Source organism: Centruroides vittatus, unplaced genomic scaffold (genome assembly GCF_030686945.1).
Source record: "Centruroides vittatus isolate TY-2023 unplaced genomic scaffold, ASM3068694v2 contig_2328, whole genome shotgun sequence".
NCBI classification, from domain to species: domain Eukaryota; kingdom Metazoa; phylum Arthropoda; class Arachnida; order Scorpiones; family Buthidae; genus Centruroides; species Centruroides vittatus.
Window position 1 is genome coordinate 104,364 of NW_027121458.1, and position 19,859 is coordinate 124,222.

At 33.3% G+C, this 19,859-nt stretch overlaps 1 protein-coding gene and 1 long non-coding RNA gene across 3 annotated transcripts in view; both read right to left on the reverse strand.

Moving 5' to 3' along the window:
- Positions 1-19,859, reverse strand: part of LOC136971108 (zinc finger protein 271-like) — a 55,729-nt gene that overhangs the window by 12,851 nt on the left and 23,019 nt on the right. Inside the window, exon 4 of one of the 2 annotated variants that reach the window (XM_067265586.1) lies at positions 18,138-19,724. The exons of the other annotated variant lie outside the window; for it this stretch is intronic. Coding sequence (XP_067121687.1) covers positions 18,154-19,724 — 1,571 coding nt within the window. The 3' untranslated portion in view covers positions 18,138-18,153. Of the gene's footprint in view, positions 1-18,137; positions 19,725-19,859 lie in introns of those variants that run through there. 2 annotated transcript variants of the gene reach the window in all.
- Positions 6,755-7,909, reverse strand: LOC136971109 (uncharacterized). The gene is made up of 3 exons (XR_010880098.1): positions 7,569-7,909; positions 6,909-7,208; positions 6,755-6,828 (listed from the first exon to the last, which is right to left on the reverse strand). It is a non-coding gene; the product is annotated as an uncharacterized lncRNA (long non-coding RNA).

Below are 19,859 nucleotides of genomic sequence, written 5' to 3' on the forward strand. Positions count from 1 at the left end.
CCTTTACATAACCCGAGAATTTGGCATATCGTTTGGAGTGTTTATCAAACATATTAGCTGTGATTTTTTTTTCTGCAAATCGAATTCTCATTCCAAGATGGTTCATTCCGCGCTAGAAGAAAAGATGATGATGATTCACGCTCCTTAACAGTGTATATTGTACAATTTTTTTGAGTAAACGTTATACATAAAACATTTAAGCACTTTTTTGGCATGGAACGCATTATCGTATTTTACATTTATTTCTATGAAATAAATTGTTTCGCTTAACGAGTGTTTCGCATTACGAGTAAGACTCTGGAAAGAATTATGCTCGTTAACCGAGGTTCTACTGTACATTATTCTCAAGATTTTTCTCATGTTTTATGAGCAAGGTTGAACATATCTACATTTTTAGTGATATTTTCTAATATTTAATCAAATAGTTTTTATTCATTGATTTAACTCACGCGACCGAAGGTGATATATTTAATAAATCGCAGAAGTTATTTATATTGTTGTATAAACAATCACCGAATTCTAACGAGCGTGTTTATCTTGTTAGAGTGGAATATCACAATACAGGAATTGACGAAATGGAAAAAATATCATCTATTTTAAAATTCCTGTAATTCAAACTACTCACTTTGTATTACTGAACCATAATTAATTCTCTTTGTTTTTAAAAATAATGATCATTAGTATATATATATATATAAATTTAGAATTACAGAAAAGTTTTTAGTAATACTTGTATTAATATTTTGGAAAAATGTACTGTATTTTTTTAATATCATATTTTTGAAGTGCATATTAAATATTTGCAAATGAGCTCTACTTAAAAGTATCGAGATAAAATAATAGAAAGTAACGTTAATGCAATTTCTAATTATCGATTGCTAAAGTTATACGTAAAGCGTTTTCAGATCTAGGCCTATTAATAAATTCCAAATTAATCTTTGAAAAAGATATGACAATCATGAACAAAATTAATTTATTACACACATTATTTTACAAATTTTTAAAAATGTACATAAATAGAATTTTTAATATTAAAAAGGTATACATTTTGCATTCGATAGCTATATTTTAAGGCTTATGTAATTTCTATGGGCTCTGCGCTGATTATTAATATCAGCTCGTCTCGTTATATATATAATCGAGACGAGTTGGTAATAATAATTGTGGTAATAATAATCAGCGCAGAGCCCAAACGGTTAGGAGTTGAAAATTGAAATTTGGTACACAGTTAGGGTACGTCACGAGAACGCACACTAAGAAGAGATTTTTCGAAATTCCTCCCCAAGGGGGAGAGGGACAGGATTAAGGCTTAACACTTCCATCAACAATGGAAGTATTAGGTAACAATGGACGTGTCAACAATGGAAGTGTTAAGTAACAATGGACGTGTCAACAATGGAAGTGTTAAGAGAAAACGACGTGCAAGACGCAGATGCAGTTTCTCTCGTTTATGCGGGAAATCGAACATATTTTTAGACCTATCTAAAAATTCTGTAATTAGTCTGGGAACAGGGGGACCAAATTCTTGCATTCTGTTAAAACGGGTAAGGTTGACTATAACATAATAATCTTAATTTTCGCTAAAACGGTTAGGAGTTTAAAGTTGAAATTTAGTACACAGGTACCAAATTTAAGGACAAAAGTGTTAAGTAACAATGATAGTGTTAAGTAACAATGGAGAACAAGAGAAAGCGACGTGCAAGATTTACGGGCGCTGGAGAAAAAATAGAAATAGAGTAATATGTTAGAACATATTCGATTTTCAAATTTAAACAGATTAGTTCGGTTTTTCTCGACCTTTCTTCTTTAGAACATTCGATGAAAATCGAAGGATATAATCAGAACACGTCATGAAAATCGAACAATATTAGAACATTCGATTTTCAAATTCGACCTTTCTTTAGAAATACTTAGTTCGTTGATGAAATTACTCTTTTTCTTTTGTGATTATAACGTAATAATCTTAATTTTCGCTACCGTTACTTATGCCCGAGCAACGCCGGGCCTACCTGCTAGTTTAATTATAATTTTCTTTAAAAGTATATTAATACAATTGAACAATATATTGTACCAGGTATGTATATCCACCGCACATTTTATTTCACCGAGTAAGTTTTTATATTGGGTTGTTCGGAAAGTAATTTCGTTTTTTCCATAGAAAAATGAACGCAATATTCTTATAATAAATAAATATTTTATGGAATATATATGGACCATTTTGGTCAAATACCTGTTGTCATTGTTTCTGATGGTAGCATGATTTCACATTCATAAAAAGTTTGATCGTTGTTTACAAAAAGCTGATCCAAGTGATTTTTGACATTGTCATTTCAAGTAAATGTCTTACAGTTAAAAATAATTTGTATAGACCGGAACAAGTAATAATCTGAGTGTGTCCGATCTGGCGAATATGGTTAGTGTGATATAACACATCCCATCTAAGCTATAACAGTTTCTGACGAGTTACCAAACTTGTGTGAAATTTCGCATTATCATGGTAAAACACTACACTTTGTTTGTTGATCAATTCTGGCCTTTTCTGTTTGACGATATTACTCAATTTGTTTACTTGATGGCAGTACAATTTCGAATCGATTGTTAAATTGTCTGGTAAAAGCTCAAAAAAATTTCTTTAAAATTTTACCATGGAGAGCATCTCTCGTTAGTAACATGGGAAACCCATATATCGAGCTTTGAAACGAAACCAATTCGTTTTAAGTAATAATAAACGGTTCAATTTAACAGATTTAATCTCTTAGTGATTTCACGTATTGTTATACGGCAGAATGCTTCAATCGGTACCTTCATTTTGTTCTCATTGGCTTCAAATGGCCATCCAGAATGTGGTGTATCTTTGATATTAAAATTGTCAGAACGCAATTTTGTAAACCAGTTTTGGCACTGTCTTTCTCTCAACACGTCTTCTCCAAACATGTAACACAATTTTTTTCTTGTTTGAATAGCATTTTGATTTTTTAGTTATAAAAAAGCAGAATATGCCGAAAATGATGCTTTCGATTTTTCTATATTTGATGGGTCACCGAAAAAAAAACAATTGTACAGAATCAAACAAATTTTTTTACAAATAAGCCTTAAAATGTCAGCTGTCGAAGTATATAATGAAAATGTGGTTTAAAATAAAATTAGCTGGTAAAAATACATCTAATTCCTCTAGTAACAAAAAAAAAAAAAAACGAAAAATTACTTTCCGAACAATCCAATAATTTATTTTTAATTTTACCCTTTATATCGTGACTAGCGATTCAGAATGTAATTGTGATATTAAAAATACATTTAGAAGAGTCTACAGTTTTTACTGGCTTATCGAACAAATGAACACGAATGGACCCTAGACCAGAGATGGGGCAACATTTTTCTATGTAAAAGCCACATTTTAAGACTTTTGAACTGATGCAAGCTGCATACAAGAGAAAGAGGGGGAAAAATGTTGGTAAATCAGAATTATTTATTCATATATAATTATAAATCAGCATAGGTAAAGATAATTTAATTTCTGGAATTGATGTAAACGTAATATATTGAAAATATTTGGTTAAATATTCGTCACTGCTAGTTTTAAGCTAGTTTCGATGTGTCTGTTAGCCGGTTTCTAGTTTTAATTTTTATTAAATACCTTCCAGGAAAAACTATTCAGATTTATAAGTTGTAAAAATACCGTTTGAATTTTTGCTGCATACTTTCTTAAGCTAGCAAATTGATATATTTATTCACATTTTGTGTCGCGGGCCGCAAAATATATGAATGCGAGCCGCAGGTAGCCCATCACTGACGCGCAATTAACTGATTGCCCCTGGAAGTCGGTTTCTTACAGAAACACAGCTTCCCTATCAACAAATGTCATGGCACGCCACTGAAGGAATGATAACTTCACATAGAACCTGCTAGCCTTTTTTTAGGACAAAAGTTGCGTCTTATATGAGGTAAAGCACATTGATACATTTTTCAGATTTTTAAAATAATTTTATTAACGGATTATTTTAATAATTACATATACAATAGTGAACCGAAAATCGGAATCAATTGGAGACTGGGGTTGTTCAGATTAGGGATTTGTTCCGATTATCCATTATGCACGAATAAATATATTAACCTGTCCGATGTTCAAATTTTTCTCCGTTGCGTGTCGCTTCGTGTTGAATTTTCGTCGATTTTAAGCCTAACGAAAATTTTTATAATAATAATCGAGGCTATTGTATCGTTAAAAATTATTTCTGCATTTTGTACAAACAAAATAAATATATTGAAGAATATAAAAACATGAAAATTATACTTTAGAAGTAAATTTAGTATCAAAAACGTTCAATTCAGCACGACACAGTCCGACTGAAAATCGTGCCGATTACCGGGGTTCCGATTTACGAGTCTCTACTGTAATACCGAACTCGATACATGTCAATAATCAAACGACACAATCGTACTTATTGAATTAATAATATGGCCAATTAATTGAAAAAATACTATCATTTCAAAGTCAGTTTAGTGTCAGACTCAATAAAACTGGCATGTCTACAAATGTTATTGTTACTCAGTTAACCTACCTATATAACCTGAGTATAACGATAACCTATCATTCGGTTATTGTTATATTTAGGTCTGTTTTTCAGCTGAAACGTATTGTCATATACAATTAAAAAGTTTTGGTAACCAACGGAGCGTTAAAATTTATTTTGAACAATAAGCAAATAACCTTACATCTTTCTCAGTTATAGTTAATTTTCGTGTAGAATTTTACTTAATTAATGATGTATTGTGAATATATAATTAAGCACATTTTTTCCTTGCGTAGTAAAGCAAAATATTTAATTCAAGACTTACTACTTCAATTTTAGTCGTCATTTTTCATTGTGAAAACTCTTCTTGACATAGTAAAATACAAAGGTACAGTAGAGCATCGATTATCCGACTTAATTGGGAACTGGGGTTGGTCGGATAACCGAAAAGTATGAAAAAATACATTATTAGTATAGTGTATTAGGCCTAGTTTAAATACTAACCTCCATTTCATAGTCGAGCCAGACTATGAAATGGAGGTTATATTGCCAGCTAAAACATGCAAAAATTTAACAAAAATAATATTAAAGTAGCCAAAACAACTAAATTTTGTAGCGCCACATCACTAGCGGACATTTCAATTTGCCGACTAGAACGCGGTCGGTTAATCGATAAGTCGGTTAATTGGGGTCGGATAATCGATGCTCTACTGTAAATGTATTGTTCTGTGATGAATTTTATTTCGACAAAAATATTCTAGTATAAATCACCGTCATTATTCAAGTTCATTTTAAGCCACGAGTCTCGTTCTTTACAGCTTTATTTTACTAAATATAAATGGACCAGTTTTATTGATAGTAACAAAGGGCACCTGTAATTGGCAAGCAGATTCGTTTCTTACAAAACGGGCTTTCTCATTGGTTTGACTCTTAGACGCGCTTATATTATCGTTACGTGTGTTGTTATTGTTTATTCTTGCAGCAGCTTTTCATAACGCAGAAGTACGAACGAATTTAATTAACAAGCGAACTCAATAAGAATTATTCAAGGATTCAATTATTTTCTGTAAACAATGATCTAGTACATCAAGTACTAAATACAATTTATGAGAACAATAAATAATTCTGTTACTTAATATGGAACTCATTTCTAGACATTAAGGAAGGACAGGCACACAGTTAGACGGACAACGGAGAGAATTTATAGATCTAACATTTATTCAAATTTCAGCCTAATAATTTTTCTATAAACACTACATTTACGAGAACATAAGTCCCACGTAGTTTATACAATGTGTTGCAAAGATATAAACGTTTTATTGTTACAAAAAAACAATTATTTTCGCATTTTCACAAAAATTTTTTTATTTATTTAAACAAGTCATACGAAGCCTTTTAAATGTTAACAAAGTCTGTACATATATGATATACAAAGACGCAGTTACACAAAGTATATATTACACATGTGTATTTAGTATAATATCTATTAAATCGAGGATTTCGTATATGAATTTTCAAGTAGTCTGTTGTCATGCCCAAACTGGAACAAAAACAACGTTACAAGTTGTGAGTCTGCTTTCATAACTTAAAATTAACCTAGTTTTTCGACGATGATAGGAAATTGCGACAAATCCTTTCCTGTAACTTTTCAAAAAGATAAATATTAGGATAAGTTCCCGACGTTACGCAATTAAACGTGATATCCTGTGTAATTAATTAACAAAACAACATATTGAACTGTCATTAACATTACGTAACATTTATAATGAACTATGCGTATAACTGAAGAAAACCGTTTACAGGTAAAGATTAACGAGTTGGTGTGTGAACAAAGAAACTGTTAAAGATACACACATGTATAATATGTAATTAAGTAATTATTGCAAACTCTTATATCTAAACGTACGTTGAGTTCATAATTAACAGCTCGATGATATCAATTTTTATGTCTCGAAGCTGTCCTCAAATTTTGAAGACCAGAAAATACAGAATAAAGTGAACTCGCCATCTGAAAAATTTCAAAAATTAAATACAACAATATAAGATTTTCATAATTAGTATTATAAAATGTAGTTTAAAATACTTTAATCGGAAATTTCTTTGTGACGTTGAAGTAACCATTCATGGATAAACATAGAGATGCTTTACCAAATCTCTTCATAAAATTCAGCATCTGCATAATAATTTATTGCTGTTATTATATTGAAATTACAAAGATTTATCCCTAAATATAATTCATTTGAAAAACCTTTAATTTTTGTTTTAAAGTCAGATCGCAATCTGCAAATCTTCTTATGTCTTGAAAGGATGTTTGCATCTGAAACAGAAAAACAAAGGAAAAACATTTCATAAAATATGTAAATTAAATTAAGATTTGATTTTGATTAAATTTATTACGTTTGACGTGAAAAAAGACATCACAAATCCAAATAAAGTACATATAAAAGTTATTAGAGCACAAATCAGAAAAATGAAGACTTTCAACGCAAATTCCGTTTTCGAGAAGATGGCAATAAAATAATGTAGACACGTTCCTATTAAAAAATTAGCATACAGAATCGTTAATACATAATTGAATGGTCCGTTGAGTTGATTGGTGTATGTCCAAAGTTCGTGGTGTTGTGCCATAATTTCTTCCAATTCACGTTCCAAGTTCGGATTATCCTTTCTCAAGACATACAAATCTTCTGATACTTTCTGAAATCCTTTTGTTAAACTAAATGTAAGCAAGAAAATAAACATTTCGAGGTATAATAAACCTCCACTGAGCAAAGTCATCCATATTCCAACTTCGATGCTGCAGAAAAGTGCTTCGAGTTTGAATGATTCTCTTTTATTCAAATCGTGATAAAAGAAAAATACATTCAAACACTGAAGCCATAATGTAAAAATTATTGTCATAATCATTGCAACAATTCCTGTGTGATTTATAATAGAAAACAACTGATTATCGCGAAAGTAATTTGAGTTTCTTAGTTTTATTCTCGTATTTAATTTCACTCTTCTGACGATGCTAAATATTACGGCAAAAACTAAGGCAAGACTACAGACGCCTACTTTGACAAAGATGTCGTCGTCGACAATCGAATACCAGGATATACAGGGCATTTTACTTGACACAAGAGGAATTGTCATGCAAAATGTAAGGAAAAAATGTAACCAGTAAACACATTCGATGAAAGATAAATAAAATGTCTTCAGAAGATTGAGCAGGTAACTGTGGTTTCTTGTGTCGCATGCACAGGAGTTGAAGAAATTCCATCCGTAAATCATTGACATTGAGGTAAACGATGACAGAAAACATTTCAAACATATTTCCTGTTGAAATCTTGTAACCTTAAGCCTAATACTTGATGAAGTTTGCATCCTGCCCTTCTCGAATAATTTAAATTAGCTTTGTGACGTAACAACGCTTATATTTAAATTACAAAACAATTATTAAAGAAAGAAATTATTTGTTATAGAAATTAAGCGTAGTTATTTTCTTAGTTTCTGCGATGAATTGTAGCTCACTGTCTCGTACTCACTTACATAAGTTATTTTACTCTAATGATTTTTATAAGCGATTTTCAACAATGGAATTTTAAAACATCCGCTTATTTAACTAAAATATGCTTGAAATTATAATAGCGCTGTAAAACATACACAAGATAATTAAAGATCAACAGAACTAAGTAGTAGTAAACAAAATAAAGTGGTTCGCTTCCGTAATTTATGCAATTAATTTAACTTTAAAATGTCCATATAATATTACAAAGGACACTTTATAATGTCCTTGGAAACATTACAATTATCGATATCCACGTTTTAACGAAAATGCGTATTCAAGGATACACGTTAACACTACTCTTTTAATTAAACGGGTAAACTTTACACTCTCAATATTAAAGCCGAATCGATACAGCTTTCGATTTAACGTATAAAGTTTCAGGCTGGTAGCAAGAGCATTTGGCACCACAGGCAAACTTAAATGTGGCGGCTTTTGAATAAGCCTTTGGTTAGTCTGTTGCGAATTTAAAAATCATAAAGTAATTTTCATTAACAAAATGCATATTATACTTCAATACAACAAGAAAGGTACCAAAATATTATAAAAAACAAAGCGCATTTGTATACAATAATAAAGGCATTCCGGAAAATTTTGAGGAACAGTATTGTAAAAAATGTACAAATACATGTTATAATATAATTTTTCATACTTCTATGCGACTGTTTTCTATGAATTTGTTAGTTCTCCCACGTAACAATTCAGTATATTGATGCCCTGAGCACGTCCCCTTTTCTGCCAGTCCACACGAGCATGATTGTTGTTAATTCATCGAACTTTAAAAAGAGACAGAATTCGAATTTTTCTAACTTGATCTACGGAGATTCATTGATTACCGTAAGAATTTCCTCCTCCCCTTCTCTTGGCCTTTTATTGAAAAAAGTCGAGAATATCAGCGTTGATGATTTCGTAGAATTAGATTTAGAATTAAACCAGGGCTGTGGAGTGGGAGTCGGAGTCGTGGAGTTTTGGTATTTTAGTCGGAGTCGTCAAAAATCCCCCCAACTCCGACTCCTTTTTACTTTCTCAACTTGTTATGTATATGAAAAACAAAAAAGTATTTGACTCTCCGAGTTTTTTTCTGCAAAATCCATACGTTTGGAGGTCTGAAATACGTTTGTTCTGAAATATTAAAAAATATCTCAGAATGAGTAAAGTTTAAGAAACAAAATTTGGCACAGTAGCGTGTGTATAAACGGCATAAATCTATTAAATTTTGGTTCTTTATTAAAGGCCGATAGGATAGAGAGACAGAAGGGGTCATGTGTCATATCTCCAGTGTGGTCGGACTTAATGAATATTTTACTCGTTATTAGCATTCACAATCTTATAATATAATCGAAATAGAATAATAATAATAATAATAATAAGCTTAGAGTTCAATCACAATTACATAAAGCAGTAACTCTAGCAGACTCGAATAACACACCATTAAACTTACACTCACATCATATGGACACAACACAACATATAAAAAGCATAGACACCATTAAGCAATCGTGGGCTCGAAAGGCACTCCATGGCAGGCATCCTTATGATCTGGCCCAGGATTTTGTTGACAAAACTGCGTCAAACAGCTGGTTAGCTCGGGGATGCCTCTTTGGGGAGACGGAAGGATTCATGATTGCCATACAGGATCAGGTCATAAATACTAAAAACTACAGAAAACACATACTCAAAGATGCAACACTCACAAATGACACATGCAGAAAATGTCACATCATGCCAGAAACTATACAACACATCACCTCTGGTTGCAAGCTCTTGGCACAAACAGATTATTTACACAGACATAATCAAGTAGCAAATATAATACACCAAGAGCTGGCAAGGAAACACAAATTAGTAGACATCCACGAACCATATTACAAATACATTCCACAGACAGTATTGGAAAACAACACGCACAAAATGTACTACGACAGAGCCATAATCACAGATAAAACAATTTACCACAACAGACCAGACATCACACTCATTGACAAACACAATAAAATCACATACATTATAGACATATCCATTCCAAACACTCACAATATACAAAACGCATGCACTGAAAAAATTAGCAAGTACACAGAACTTGCCCAGGAAATAAGGCATCTGTGGAGGATGGATAGGGTGCTTATTGTACCTGTTGTTCTCTCCTCTACAGGTGTCATACCACACACACTACACAAAAGCCTGGGCACATTACAATTGAATAGAAACACATACATCACACTACAGAAGGCCACTATATTGAATACACGTCATATTGTGAGAAAATTCCTGAATACAGACACACACACTGATACACTTTTTTAATTTCTGTTTTGGTTACTATGCCTTGACTTTGGTCCGGCATAGTACACAGCCACCGGTGTTAACCGAATATATCTCACTTAACCCAACATAATAATAATAATAAGTTGACAAAACTGCATCAAACAGCTGGTTAGCTCAGGGATGCCTCTTTGGGGAGACAAAAGGATTCATGATTGCCATACAGGATCAGGTCATAAATACTAAAAACTACAGAAAACACATACTCAAAGATGCAACACTCACAAATGACACATGCAGAAAATGTCACATCATGCCAGAAACTATACAACACATCACCTCTGGTTGCAAGCTCTTGGCACAGACAGATTATTTACACAGACATAACCAAGTAGCAAATATAATACACCAAGAGCTTGCAAAGAAACACAAATTAGTAGACATCCATGAACCATACTACAAATACATTCCACAGACAGTATTGGAAAACAACACGCACAAAATGTACTACGACAGAGCCATAATCACAGATAAAACAATTTACCACAACAGACCAGACATCACACTCATTGACAAACACAATAAAATCACATACATTATAGACATATCTATTCCAAACACTCACAATATACAAAACGCATGCACTGAAAAAATTAGCAAGTACACAGAACTCGCCCAGGAAATAAGGCATCTGTGGAGGATGGATAGGGTGCTTATTGTACCTGTTGTTCTCTCCTCTACAGGTGTCATACCACACACACTACACAAAAGCCTGGGCACATTAGAATTGAATAGAAACACATATATCACTCTACAGAAGGCCACTATATTGAATACATGTCATATTGTGAGAAAATTCCTGAATACAGACACACACACTGATACACTTCTTTAATTTCTGTTTTGGTTACTATGCCTTGACTTTGGTCCGGCATAGTACACAGCCACCAGTGTTAACCGAGTATATTTCACTTAACCCAACATAATAATAATAATAATAAGCTTAGAGTTCAAACGGTTAAGAGTTAAAATTTGGTACACTGTTAGGATACATCCTAAGAATGTACACTAAAGGAATTTTTCGAAATTCCTCTCGTGGGGCGAAGAGGGTTAAATGACTTTTTTAACTTTTTGGCGGCTAGTAGACTAGAAAGGAAGGTCGGTCGCCGGAAATGTATCGTCTAGAACGCAAAAGTAATAAATGGTGATCCTTATTTCGGGCGAATTTGTCTTCAAAAATTAGAAAATAAAAAGAACCATCGGACGAAGAAATTACGGATTTATTATGCAGTGGAAAAAATAAATCACATTGACCACTCTTCAAGTTTGGATGTTAAAACGGCAATACTGCACTATCTGCTTACCAAATACCAATGACATCACCAAACAAGTCAATAAATGTGAACTTATATATTCAGTAGATGTGTCAAATTTTAACGTTTAAGTAATTTTTTAAAATCGTTTTACTTTGTACTTTTTTTAAAAATAATCAGAATCGTCGTCATTATTACTTTCCCGGCTGTTATACAGTATAGGCCGATAACAAAGGAAAAGAATGACGATCGGTCAAAAAAAGATTTTCTCAGATTTTTACTCTTTTGGACTCGGAAAGCCGCGAAACGTAGAGATGTGCAAACGGATGTTAGAATGTGTACCAAACGATTTAGTTCAACCATCGGACTCCGATTTAAAATCGTGCCACCCATACAGTCTAACATTAGTACATACGGGGAGGGAACGAAATATTTTGCATATCTCGACATTTCGAGGTGCCCCGAGTTCAAAAATGTAAAAATTTAGGGTGGGATGATTTTTTCAACGATCGCTACACTTTTCCTCTGTTATATATAACAACAGAAAAGTAAAAAATATCGTACTGACTCATTACTTAGAGGAATATTTTAGCTTTGGAATAAAAACGTTCCTACGTTCTATCTTTATTAGAACTATATTTATTGATGCTAAATTCTGAGGTCACGTGATGACGACAAATTTTCGGGCCTACTTTGTTAGCAAATTCGCCCCTGGTCGGAGTCGATGTAAAAATCTACCGACTCCACAGCCCTGAATTAAACAATTCACAAAATGCATAAACTGCACTCGAAATGGCCGCCATCTTTACGGTTGCAGCACTGGTGTTGTTAAACCACGTGTTTTACGTCATACAGCGGTGCTGAAGCTCTGACTTTAACGACGACTGGATTTACGCTACTTATCGCTACCTGAAACTGACCAATGAGGCATTTTGTTCCAACGAATACGTCACTTATCGTTCAGCAGATCCAGGCTGCTACGTAACAGCTACCGATTTGCTTGGTTACAACTGTTGAGTCTGCTGAACGTTGCCAATGACAGTTCGTTTCGTACTAAACGGGCTGTCATTTGCTCGCTTAATTTCCCATAAAACAATTGGGAGGCCCGTATTTAGGTGTTACTAACGTGAAGAAAACCCGGAAAAATCCACGTGACCAGTCCATTTGCGAGGCGTGAACCCACAACCAACTACCAGTGTTTTATGGTTTTATCTACTTGGCCACTAGAAAATCCTGTTAGTCTGACGTAAACCGGAACCAGCTTCTTGTGTTCAGTAGTTTTCTCTAGTGTTGTACACAATCGACTGAAAAGTCGATGATAATGAAGGACTATCAACTAATCCATCGGTCGATTGTTTTCAGTCGAATAAGTACAGTTACATGATTTAGTAAATACAGTTCTTTAGTGATGATATAAAAATATTTCATAACCGAAAAAGTATACGTTTATGGATAAATAGCAGGATATATTTTGAAATTAATATAAAACAAAAAATATTTTAATGAAAATTATTAAAATTTGCATTTTAATTCTGTTTCTAACTTTCTTCTTTTAAAATATTACATGAATACATATTCAATATTTGCATATTTCGTGAATAATAATAAATACGATATGGGATATCACAACGGAATTTTGTAAATCGGAAATATTTTATTGAATGAACAATTTGCCATTTATTATCAATGTAACTTTCTGTGTACAAGTGTATGTTACAATTAGTATGTCTGTTGCTGTCGTGTACTAATTACTGACACGACAGGAACTCCGATTTTTACGCACGAGAACATTGTTTTTACCGTTTAGGAATAGAGTGCGTTTACTTTTGAGCTAATAGTGCTACTTCTGAACACCGGAAGTGACGTCATTAGCAGTGTATTCGTGCTTACATGTACAGTTCGAAAGTAAACGCGAACGCTAATAGGAAATATGGCAGTTTCCTGCAAATAATATTGCCAAAGCTGCTATTTTAAAGGTTGCGTTACAGACAGTGCCGTAACTAGGGCGATGCCGGCGGTGCCCAGGCATATGGCGTAGACCTTGGGGGGGGGGGCGCAGAAATGACCTGGACCAAGTTTTGGGTCATAGTTTTGGGGCGTAGTTACAGATGCTCACTCCGGGCGCATAAAAGGCTAGTTACGGCGCTGGTTACAGATAGAACTACTTGATTCCTAATCAGACGAGGATAATCTTATTGTGGATATAATAGAAAAAATGAAAGAAGAAAAAAGAAAAATAAAGTCAAATAAAAAAGATAGAAACTTTTATTGAAGAGACTGTACTTTTTTATAGTCCAACCGATTTTAAACAGCACCTTAGACTTACAAGAGAATTTTTTGAAAGTCTCCTTTAAAAAATAAGCCCAATTTTAGACACGGAAAAATTACTTCCAATGGAAGACGACCTGTCTCTTTTCAAAAGCAGCTTTTATGCTGCCCATGCACATTGGCAAATCAAGAATCATTCAGGTTTGTTTATACGAAGCAGTATATGAAATTATATGCAGTATATAAAAGAATAGCAGATTATACATATATATACCGTATTTTACGGACTATAAGACGCTACGGATTATAAGACGCACCTGAATTTTGGAGGCAATTTTTCGAAGAAAAAGGTGCGTCTTATAGTCCGTAAAATACGGTAATACATATTTAATGCAATTGTTTTACCCAATGAGTGGATGTGACGTTGCTCTTTTATGGTGTAACTAAACTGAGTTTAAAATCAACAAATAATTGACATTAAATACAAAACATTTTTTTCCTTTCTTTCTTTTCTCTAAGGGTATTGGTGATCGTTTTAATATGTTTAGACAGACTGCGTGGAATATTTTAAATAAGGTTGTTAATTCTCTTAGTGTTAAATGAAAATGAAAAAAATAATCTCTTGGCCATCACAGAGCAGGATGATATAAGAATAATGGAATTTTTATACCCAATCTGGTTTTCCTGGAGTTAGAGGCTCTATTGACAAAATGCATATGGCTATTAAGACATCAACTGAAGAAGCAGCAGCTTATTTTAGTAGAAATAAGTATTACTCTGTCATCATATAAGTTTAATTTGTAATGAGAAAATGGTATTCAAATGATAGAATTTCTTGAGAAGTCATTTCCCATATGTAAGTAAAAATTCATTCAAGTATACGAACTTATGTGATTTTGGATTATTATTGATGCTATTCATTTCTTTACGATTTATTTAATGCTCTGAACATAACATTTCTCAAGATTCCAAACGCATATAACGTAAACTTCACTTTTAATCGTAAACAATGGGTGGAACTTAATTTTTTTCACATCTATTTATGAAAAACGTCATCTATAGCTATTGAACCTTACACAATAAAAAAATTATTGTAAACATTTTATACAACAAATAATTGAAATTTACCAATAAAAATACTTTCTGCCGTTTATTATTCCAAAAATAATTCCATTTTCATTACTCTGTACAGAAAGTAATTTTTTCATGGGAGCAGCCATATTGAATTATCGCAAGCTCGACAACGAACTAGCTAGCACTCCCAGCTTACCAATTTCGCTAAACCTGACGTCACATAGTTCTAAAGTAAACGCCAATGTGCGTGGCGCTCGGACGAAAGTATACAGGCTGAACGTGCTGACAGTGAAATTAGCTCAGAAATAAACGCACCCATAGTGTTAACACCTTTCCTTCTTTTTAACTACTCACTTAAACAACCAGCAACGAGTTGCTTAATCTTTCCCGGCAACATTTAAAACTGCATATGTGACGCCATCCCTTATGATATTTTATTATTAAAAAAATTGTTCCCATTTTATAATTAAAAATATTTAAAAAAATTAATTTTGAGGTTAAGGATGTTTTATAAAAATTGTAAATACAGTAGAGAGTCGTTAATCGGAATCGCCGGTAATCGGAACGATTTTCAGTCGGACTGTGTCGTGCTGAATCGAACGTTTTTGATACTAGATTTACTTCTAAAGTATAATTTTCATGTTTTTATATTCTTCAATATATTTATTTTGTTTGTACAAAATAAAGAAATAATTTTTAACGATACGATAGCCTCGATTATTATTATAAAAATTTTCGTTAGGCTTAAAATCGACGAAAATTCAACACGAAGCGACACGTAACGGAGAAAAATTTGAACATCGGACAGGTTAATATATTTATTCGTGCATAATGGATAATCGGAACAAATCCCTAATCTGAACAACCCCAGTCTCCAATTGATTCCGATTTTCGGTTCATTACTATACTAATAACGACTAAAATCGTCATAAAGTCCAACAGTAAAGGCCACTCTTAGTCTCCCCACCTAATCGACCGTTAACCACCAAAATTTAATAGCGTCAATTCCCCTCATACACAAACCTCCCTGCAAAAATTCATAAATTTTCGACTAAAAGTACAGGAATTATTAAGCTCCAGTGTGAAGAAAATCGTGCTTCCACATACACATTAATATCCATTCATGTGAGAAACTCCTGATTTTCTCGACGTTAAAAGGCCCAGAGTCCAAACATGAATAAATCTTCGTGAGTCATTTTTTGACACTACGCTATACTTTCCCTCTGTTATATATAATAGACAAGAAAGTAAGTGTTCATCAATATAACAGATATCAATGCTGATAAAAACAACTTTCAATTTTGTCTAAACTTTATGCATTTATCTATATAGTTTATTATATGTTGAAGTGTGTAACATATTTTATAGTGATTTTCTATTTATAATATTTAATAACTGTTGTGAATCATGTCAGGATTAAACGGGGATACTATAGATTACCACCTATGGAATTTCGTGTGTTTGGGTATATATCTGAACTCAGGGGACCGAGACGAGTTCAACGATACTCTACTTTTGGACCGGAGACGAAAAATAAAAAAGTTATCATACTTTTTTCGGCGATCGCGCGATGATAGGGAGTCGCGTCGCTCTCTTCGCTAAGTGGGCCTCACTATCGCGATCGGGAGTCGCGTCGCTTGCCGTTAAAATTGCCTTTAGTAGACGTTACCCCTTTTTTTTACTTTGTTCAAGAACTACCGTGAATCGATCACTAGTTTAGCACATGGAGGCGTGTTGTGGCTCCCATACGAGAGGTCAGTCGGGAGCACGAATAGTGAAAACGGCCGCCATGTTCGCTGCCATAAGTAACATTAACCGAAATGGCGATCGCGCGATAATCGGAAGTCGCGTCGCTCTCTCCGCTCTCGTATCTCGTGTTTAACCCTCCGGGAGATGACCGTAGTCCGACGTCATGGTTTGCAGACTTTACCGCAAGATGGCAATACTAGCAACTACGGTGCCGTCTGCATGAGAGCATTAAAAAAGTATGGTAACTTAAAAAATGTGATAACTTTTTTATTTTTCGTCTCCGTTCCAAAAATAGGGTACCGTTGAACTCGTCTCGGTCCCCTGAGTTCAAATATATAATCAAAGTTCTGAAATTCCATAGGTGGTAATCTATAGTACACTCAATTAAACTCCTGTTCAGATATGGATTAGTTTGATGAAATGAGAAAAGTCGACACATGGGTAATCTGCCAATTGGTGCCTGCCGAAAACTTTCTATGGGAAAATGGCTCCTATTTAGCTGTTAAACGATAGAAGAAATTCCAGAAAACTCCACATGGCCAGTCCATCAATCAGGCTCAAACCCATAAGCAGTGTTTGGTGGTTTTATCTATTCGGTTACTGGTGGCCCTGTTCCAGCGGAAAAATAACCCTACTTACGACCTATATTTAAATGTAAGTATGTAATTTATACCAAGGGTGGAGTCAGTGTAATAAATCTTTTACAGACATCCAGTCCCAATACCATATCTCTGCTTAAAAGGCTAATGAAATTACAATTCTATTAAATAACATGAAAAGCAATATCACTAACTTGTTAGTTCAACATCTTTATTCATAGAAAAACATTGACAGCCAAATAAAGTCTTGATTTTGCTTGCAAGTTTACAGAGGCAATGGAAATAAAACAGCAATTATTATGGAAACAATCTCACAAGGCATCTCTCTAGCAGCTAAGGAAATGTCAAATATTTGTCTTATCACTAAGTCTTGCTGCTGTTGACAGCCAATAAATTAACAGTATATATCTGACATCAGAACAATAGAATCTATTCTGTGTTCAGTGTGCATCTAATTGATTAATGTATTAGCATTTTACACTGGCTCTTTTAAAAAGATGAAAATTCTACCACTTTTCAGTTCCAGCAGAAAGCAGTGGCGACAAACATTTGTTGCCACTGCTTTCTGCTGGAAATTGAAACTTGCAAGCTGAATCAAGGCTAATAACTCATATAACAAGATAATCCCTCAAACAAGTTCAAACTCAATATATTTTTTTTTATATACATAAATGTTAGCCTATCTTTTTAACTATTGGTGATAAATTTAACAAATTTAATTGTTGGTTTTACTGTTTAACAACTGTATATACATATAAATATCTTATAATTTAATTATTATTATTATTATATTAAGCATTTATTTGTTTTAAAAAATTGATTACAAATTGTTAAGAGTCCCTCTTATTTGGTAAGGATTGTGCTGTATGACGTTTTTGATGATGCCTTAAATCATCCATAATCTTGAATGTTTTGTTGCAAACCATGCATTGAAAAGGTCTCTCAGTAGAATGGCACGCAAGATGCCTTGTTAATTTTGATTTCTTTCCAAAAGAATTTTCACAGAACTTGCACTGAAAGGGCCTCTTATCTGAATGATAATGTTGATGATCTTTCAAATTTGACATAGTTTTAAAACTTTTATTGCAAACCATGCATTGAAAAGGTTTCTCTGTAGAGTGGCACACAAGATGTTTTCTCAGATATGATTTCTTCCTAAAACATTTTTTGCAAAACTCACAACAGAATGTTCTCTCTTCGGTATGATTACTCTGATGATACATTAAGCAGGACTTTGATTTAAATGTCTTTTCGCAACACTCGCACTGAAAAGGATTGTCATCATCAGTATAACTCTGATGCGTAGTTAGATGCGATTTACGGTTGAAGTTCTTACCGCATAGTTCACACTGAAAGGGACTTTTTTCAGCGTGACATCTCTGATGTTGTATTAAAACTTTTTTTGACTTAAAACAAGCTTGGCAAAATTCACAAAGAAATGGTCTTTCATCAGAATGACATATTTGGTGTTGCCGTAAGTCTGGCCGTCTGGCAAAACACTTTTCGCAATACTCACATTGATACGGTTTCTCTCCAGTATGACATTTTTGATGATCTCTTAGACTTGTTTTATATTTAAAACATTTTCCGCAACTTTCACACCGAAAAGGCATCCTTTCGTAATAATATTTCTGATAAGTTCTTAAACAAGGTTTGCAATTGAAACATTCCTCTTGCCACTTTTCAGAATGGCACTGTTCGTGTTGTAGCAAAATCATCTTTGTCTTAAAACACATTCCACATCGACCACACTTGAAAGGTTTTTCTTCCATGTGATATAACTGATGTTGGATAGCTTCCGACTTATACTTAAATCTTCTGTCACAAGTTCCACATGGAAATGGTCTCTTTCCACAGTGATATTTTTGATGCTTCGTTAGATTAGACTTATATGTAAAATTCTTGTTACAAACATTACAATGATATTTACTAAAAGAATGAAAATTTTTATGTTTTTCTAAATGAGAGTATACAAAAAACCTTTCATTACAAATGTCACAAGTGAAAGTCCTTTTTCTAATCTTCATTAACTGCCCTATCTTAAAATATAAATTGTAAAAATAAAAATGCTTTCGAATTCTCCGAAGAAACTTTTTCTTGTAAGCAGTCCACAAATGCTTTTTCAAAACAGATTTTCTAGCAAACCTCCTCTGACAAAATCTGCATTTAATATGTTTGTTACCATTATGTACTATTAAATGACACTTTAATGTCTGATTCCAAATAAAACGTTTTTTGCAAATGCTACATTGGTACTGTTTTCCTGTCATAAGGCTGTTTGCATTCACATTTAACATTCTCAAGGGAGAAAATTTTATTTCATATATATTGTGAGATATATCTCCATTAATTCTATTATTATGATACATTTTTTCTTCTTCACCTCCACAGATTTCAAGTCCTGTAAAATGAAAGAATTTTGTAAAATATACTGTTTCCATATATTAATAACTCTAAGCTTTTTTGCATTTGTGACCCCTTACCCTCTTTTACCCAAGAAAATTTTATGTGACACCAGTATATATTTGTTGCTTCA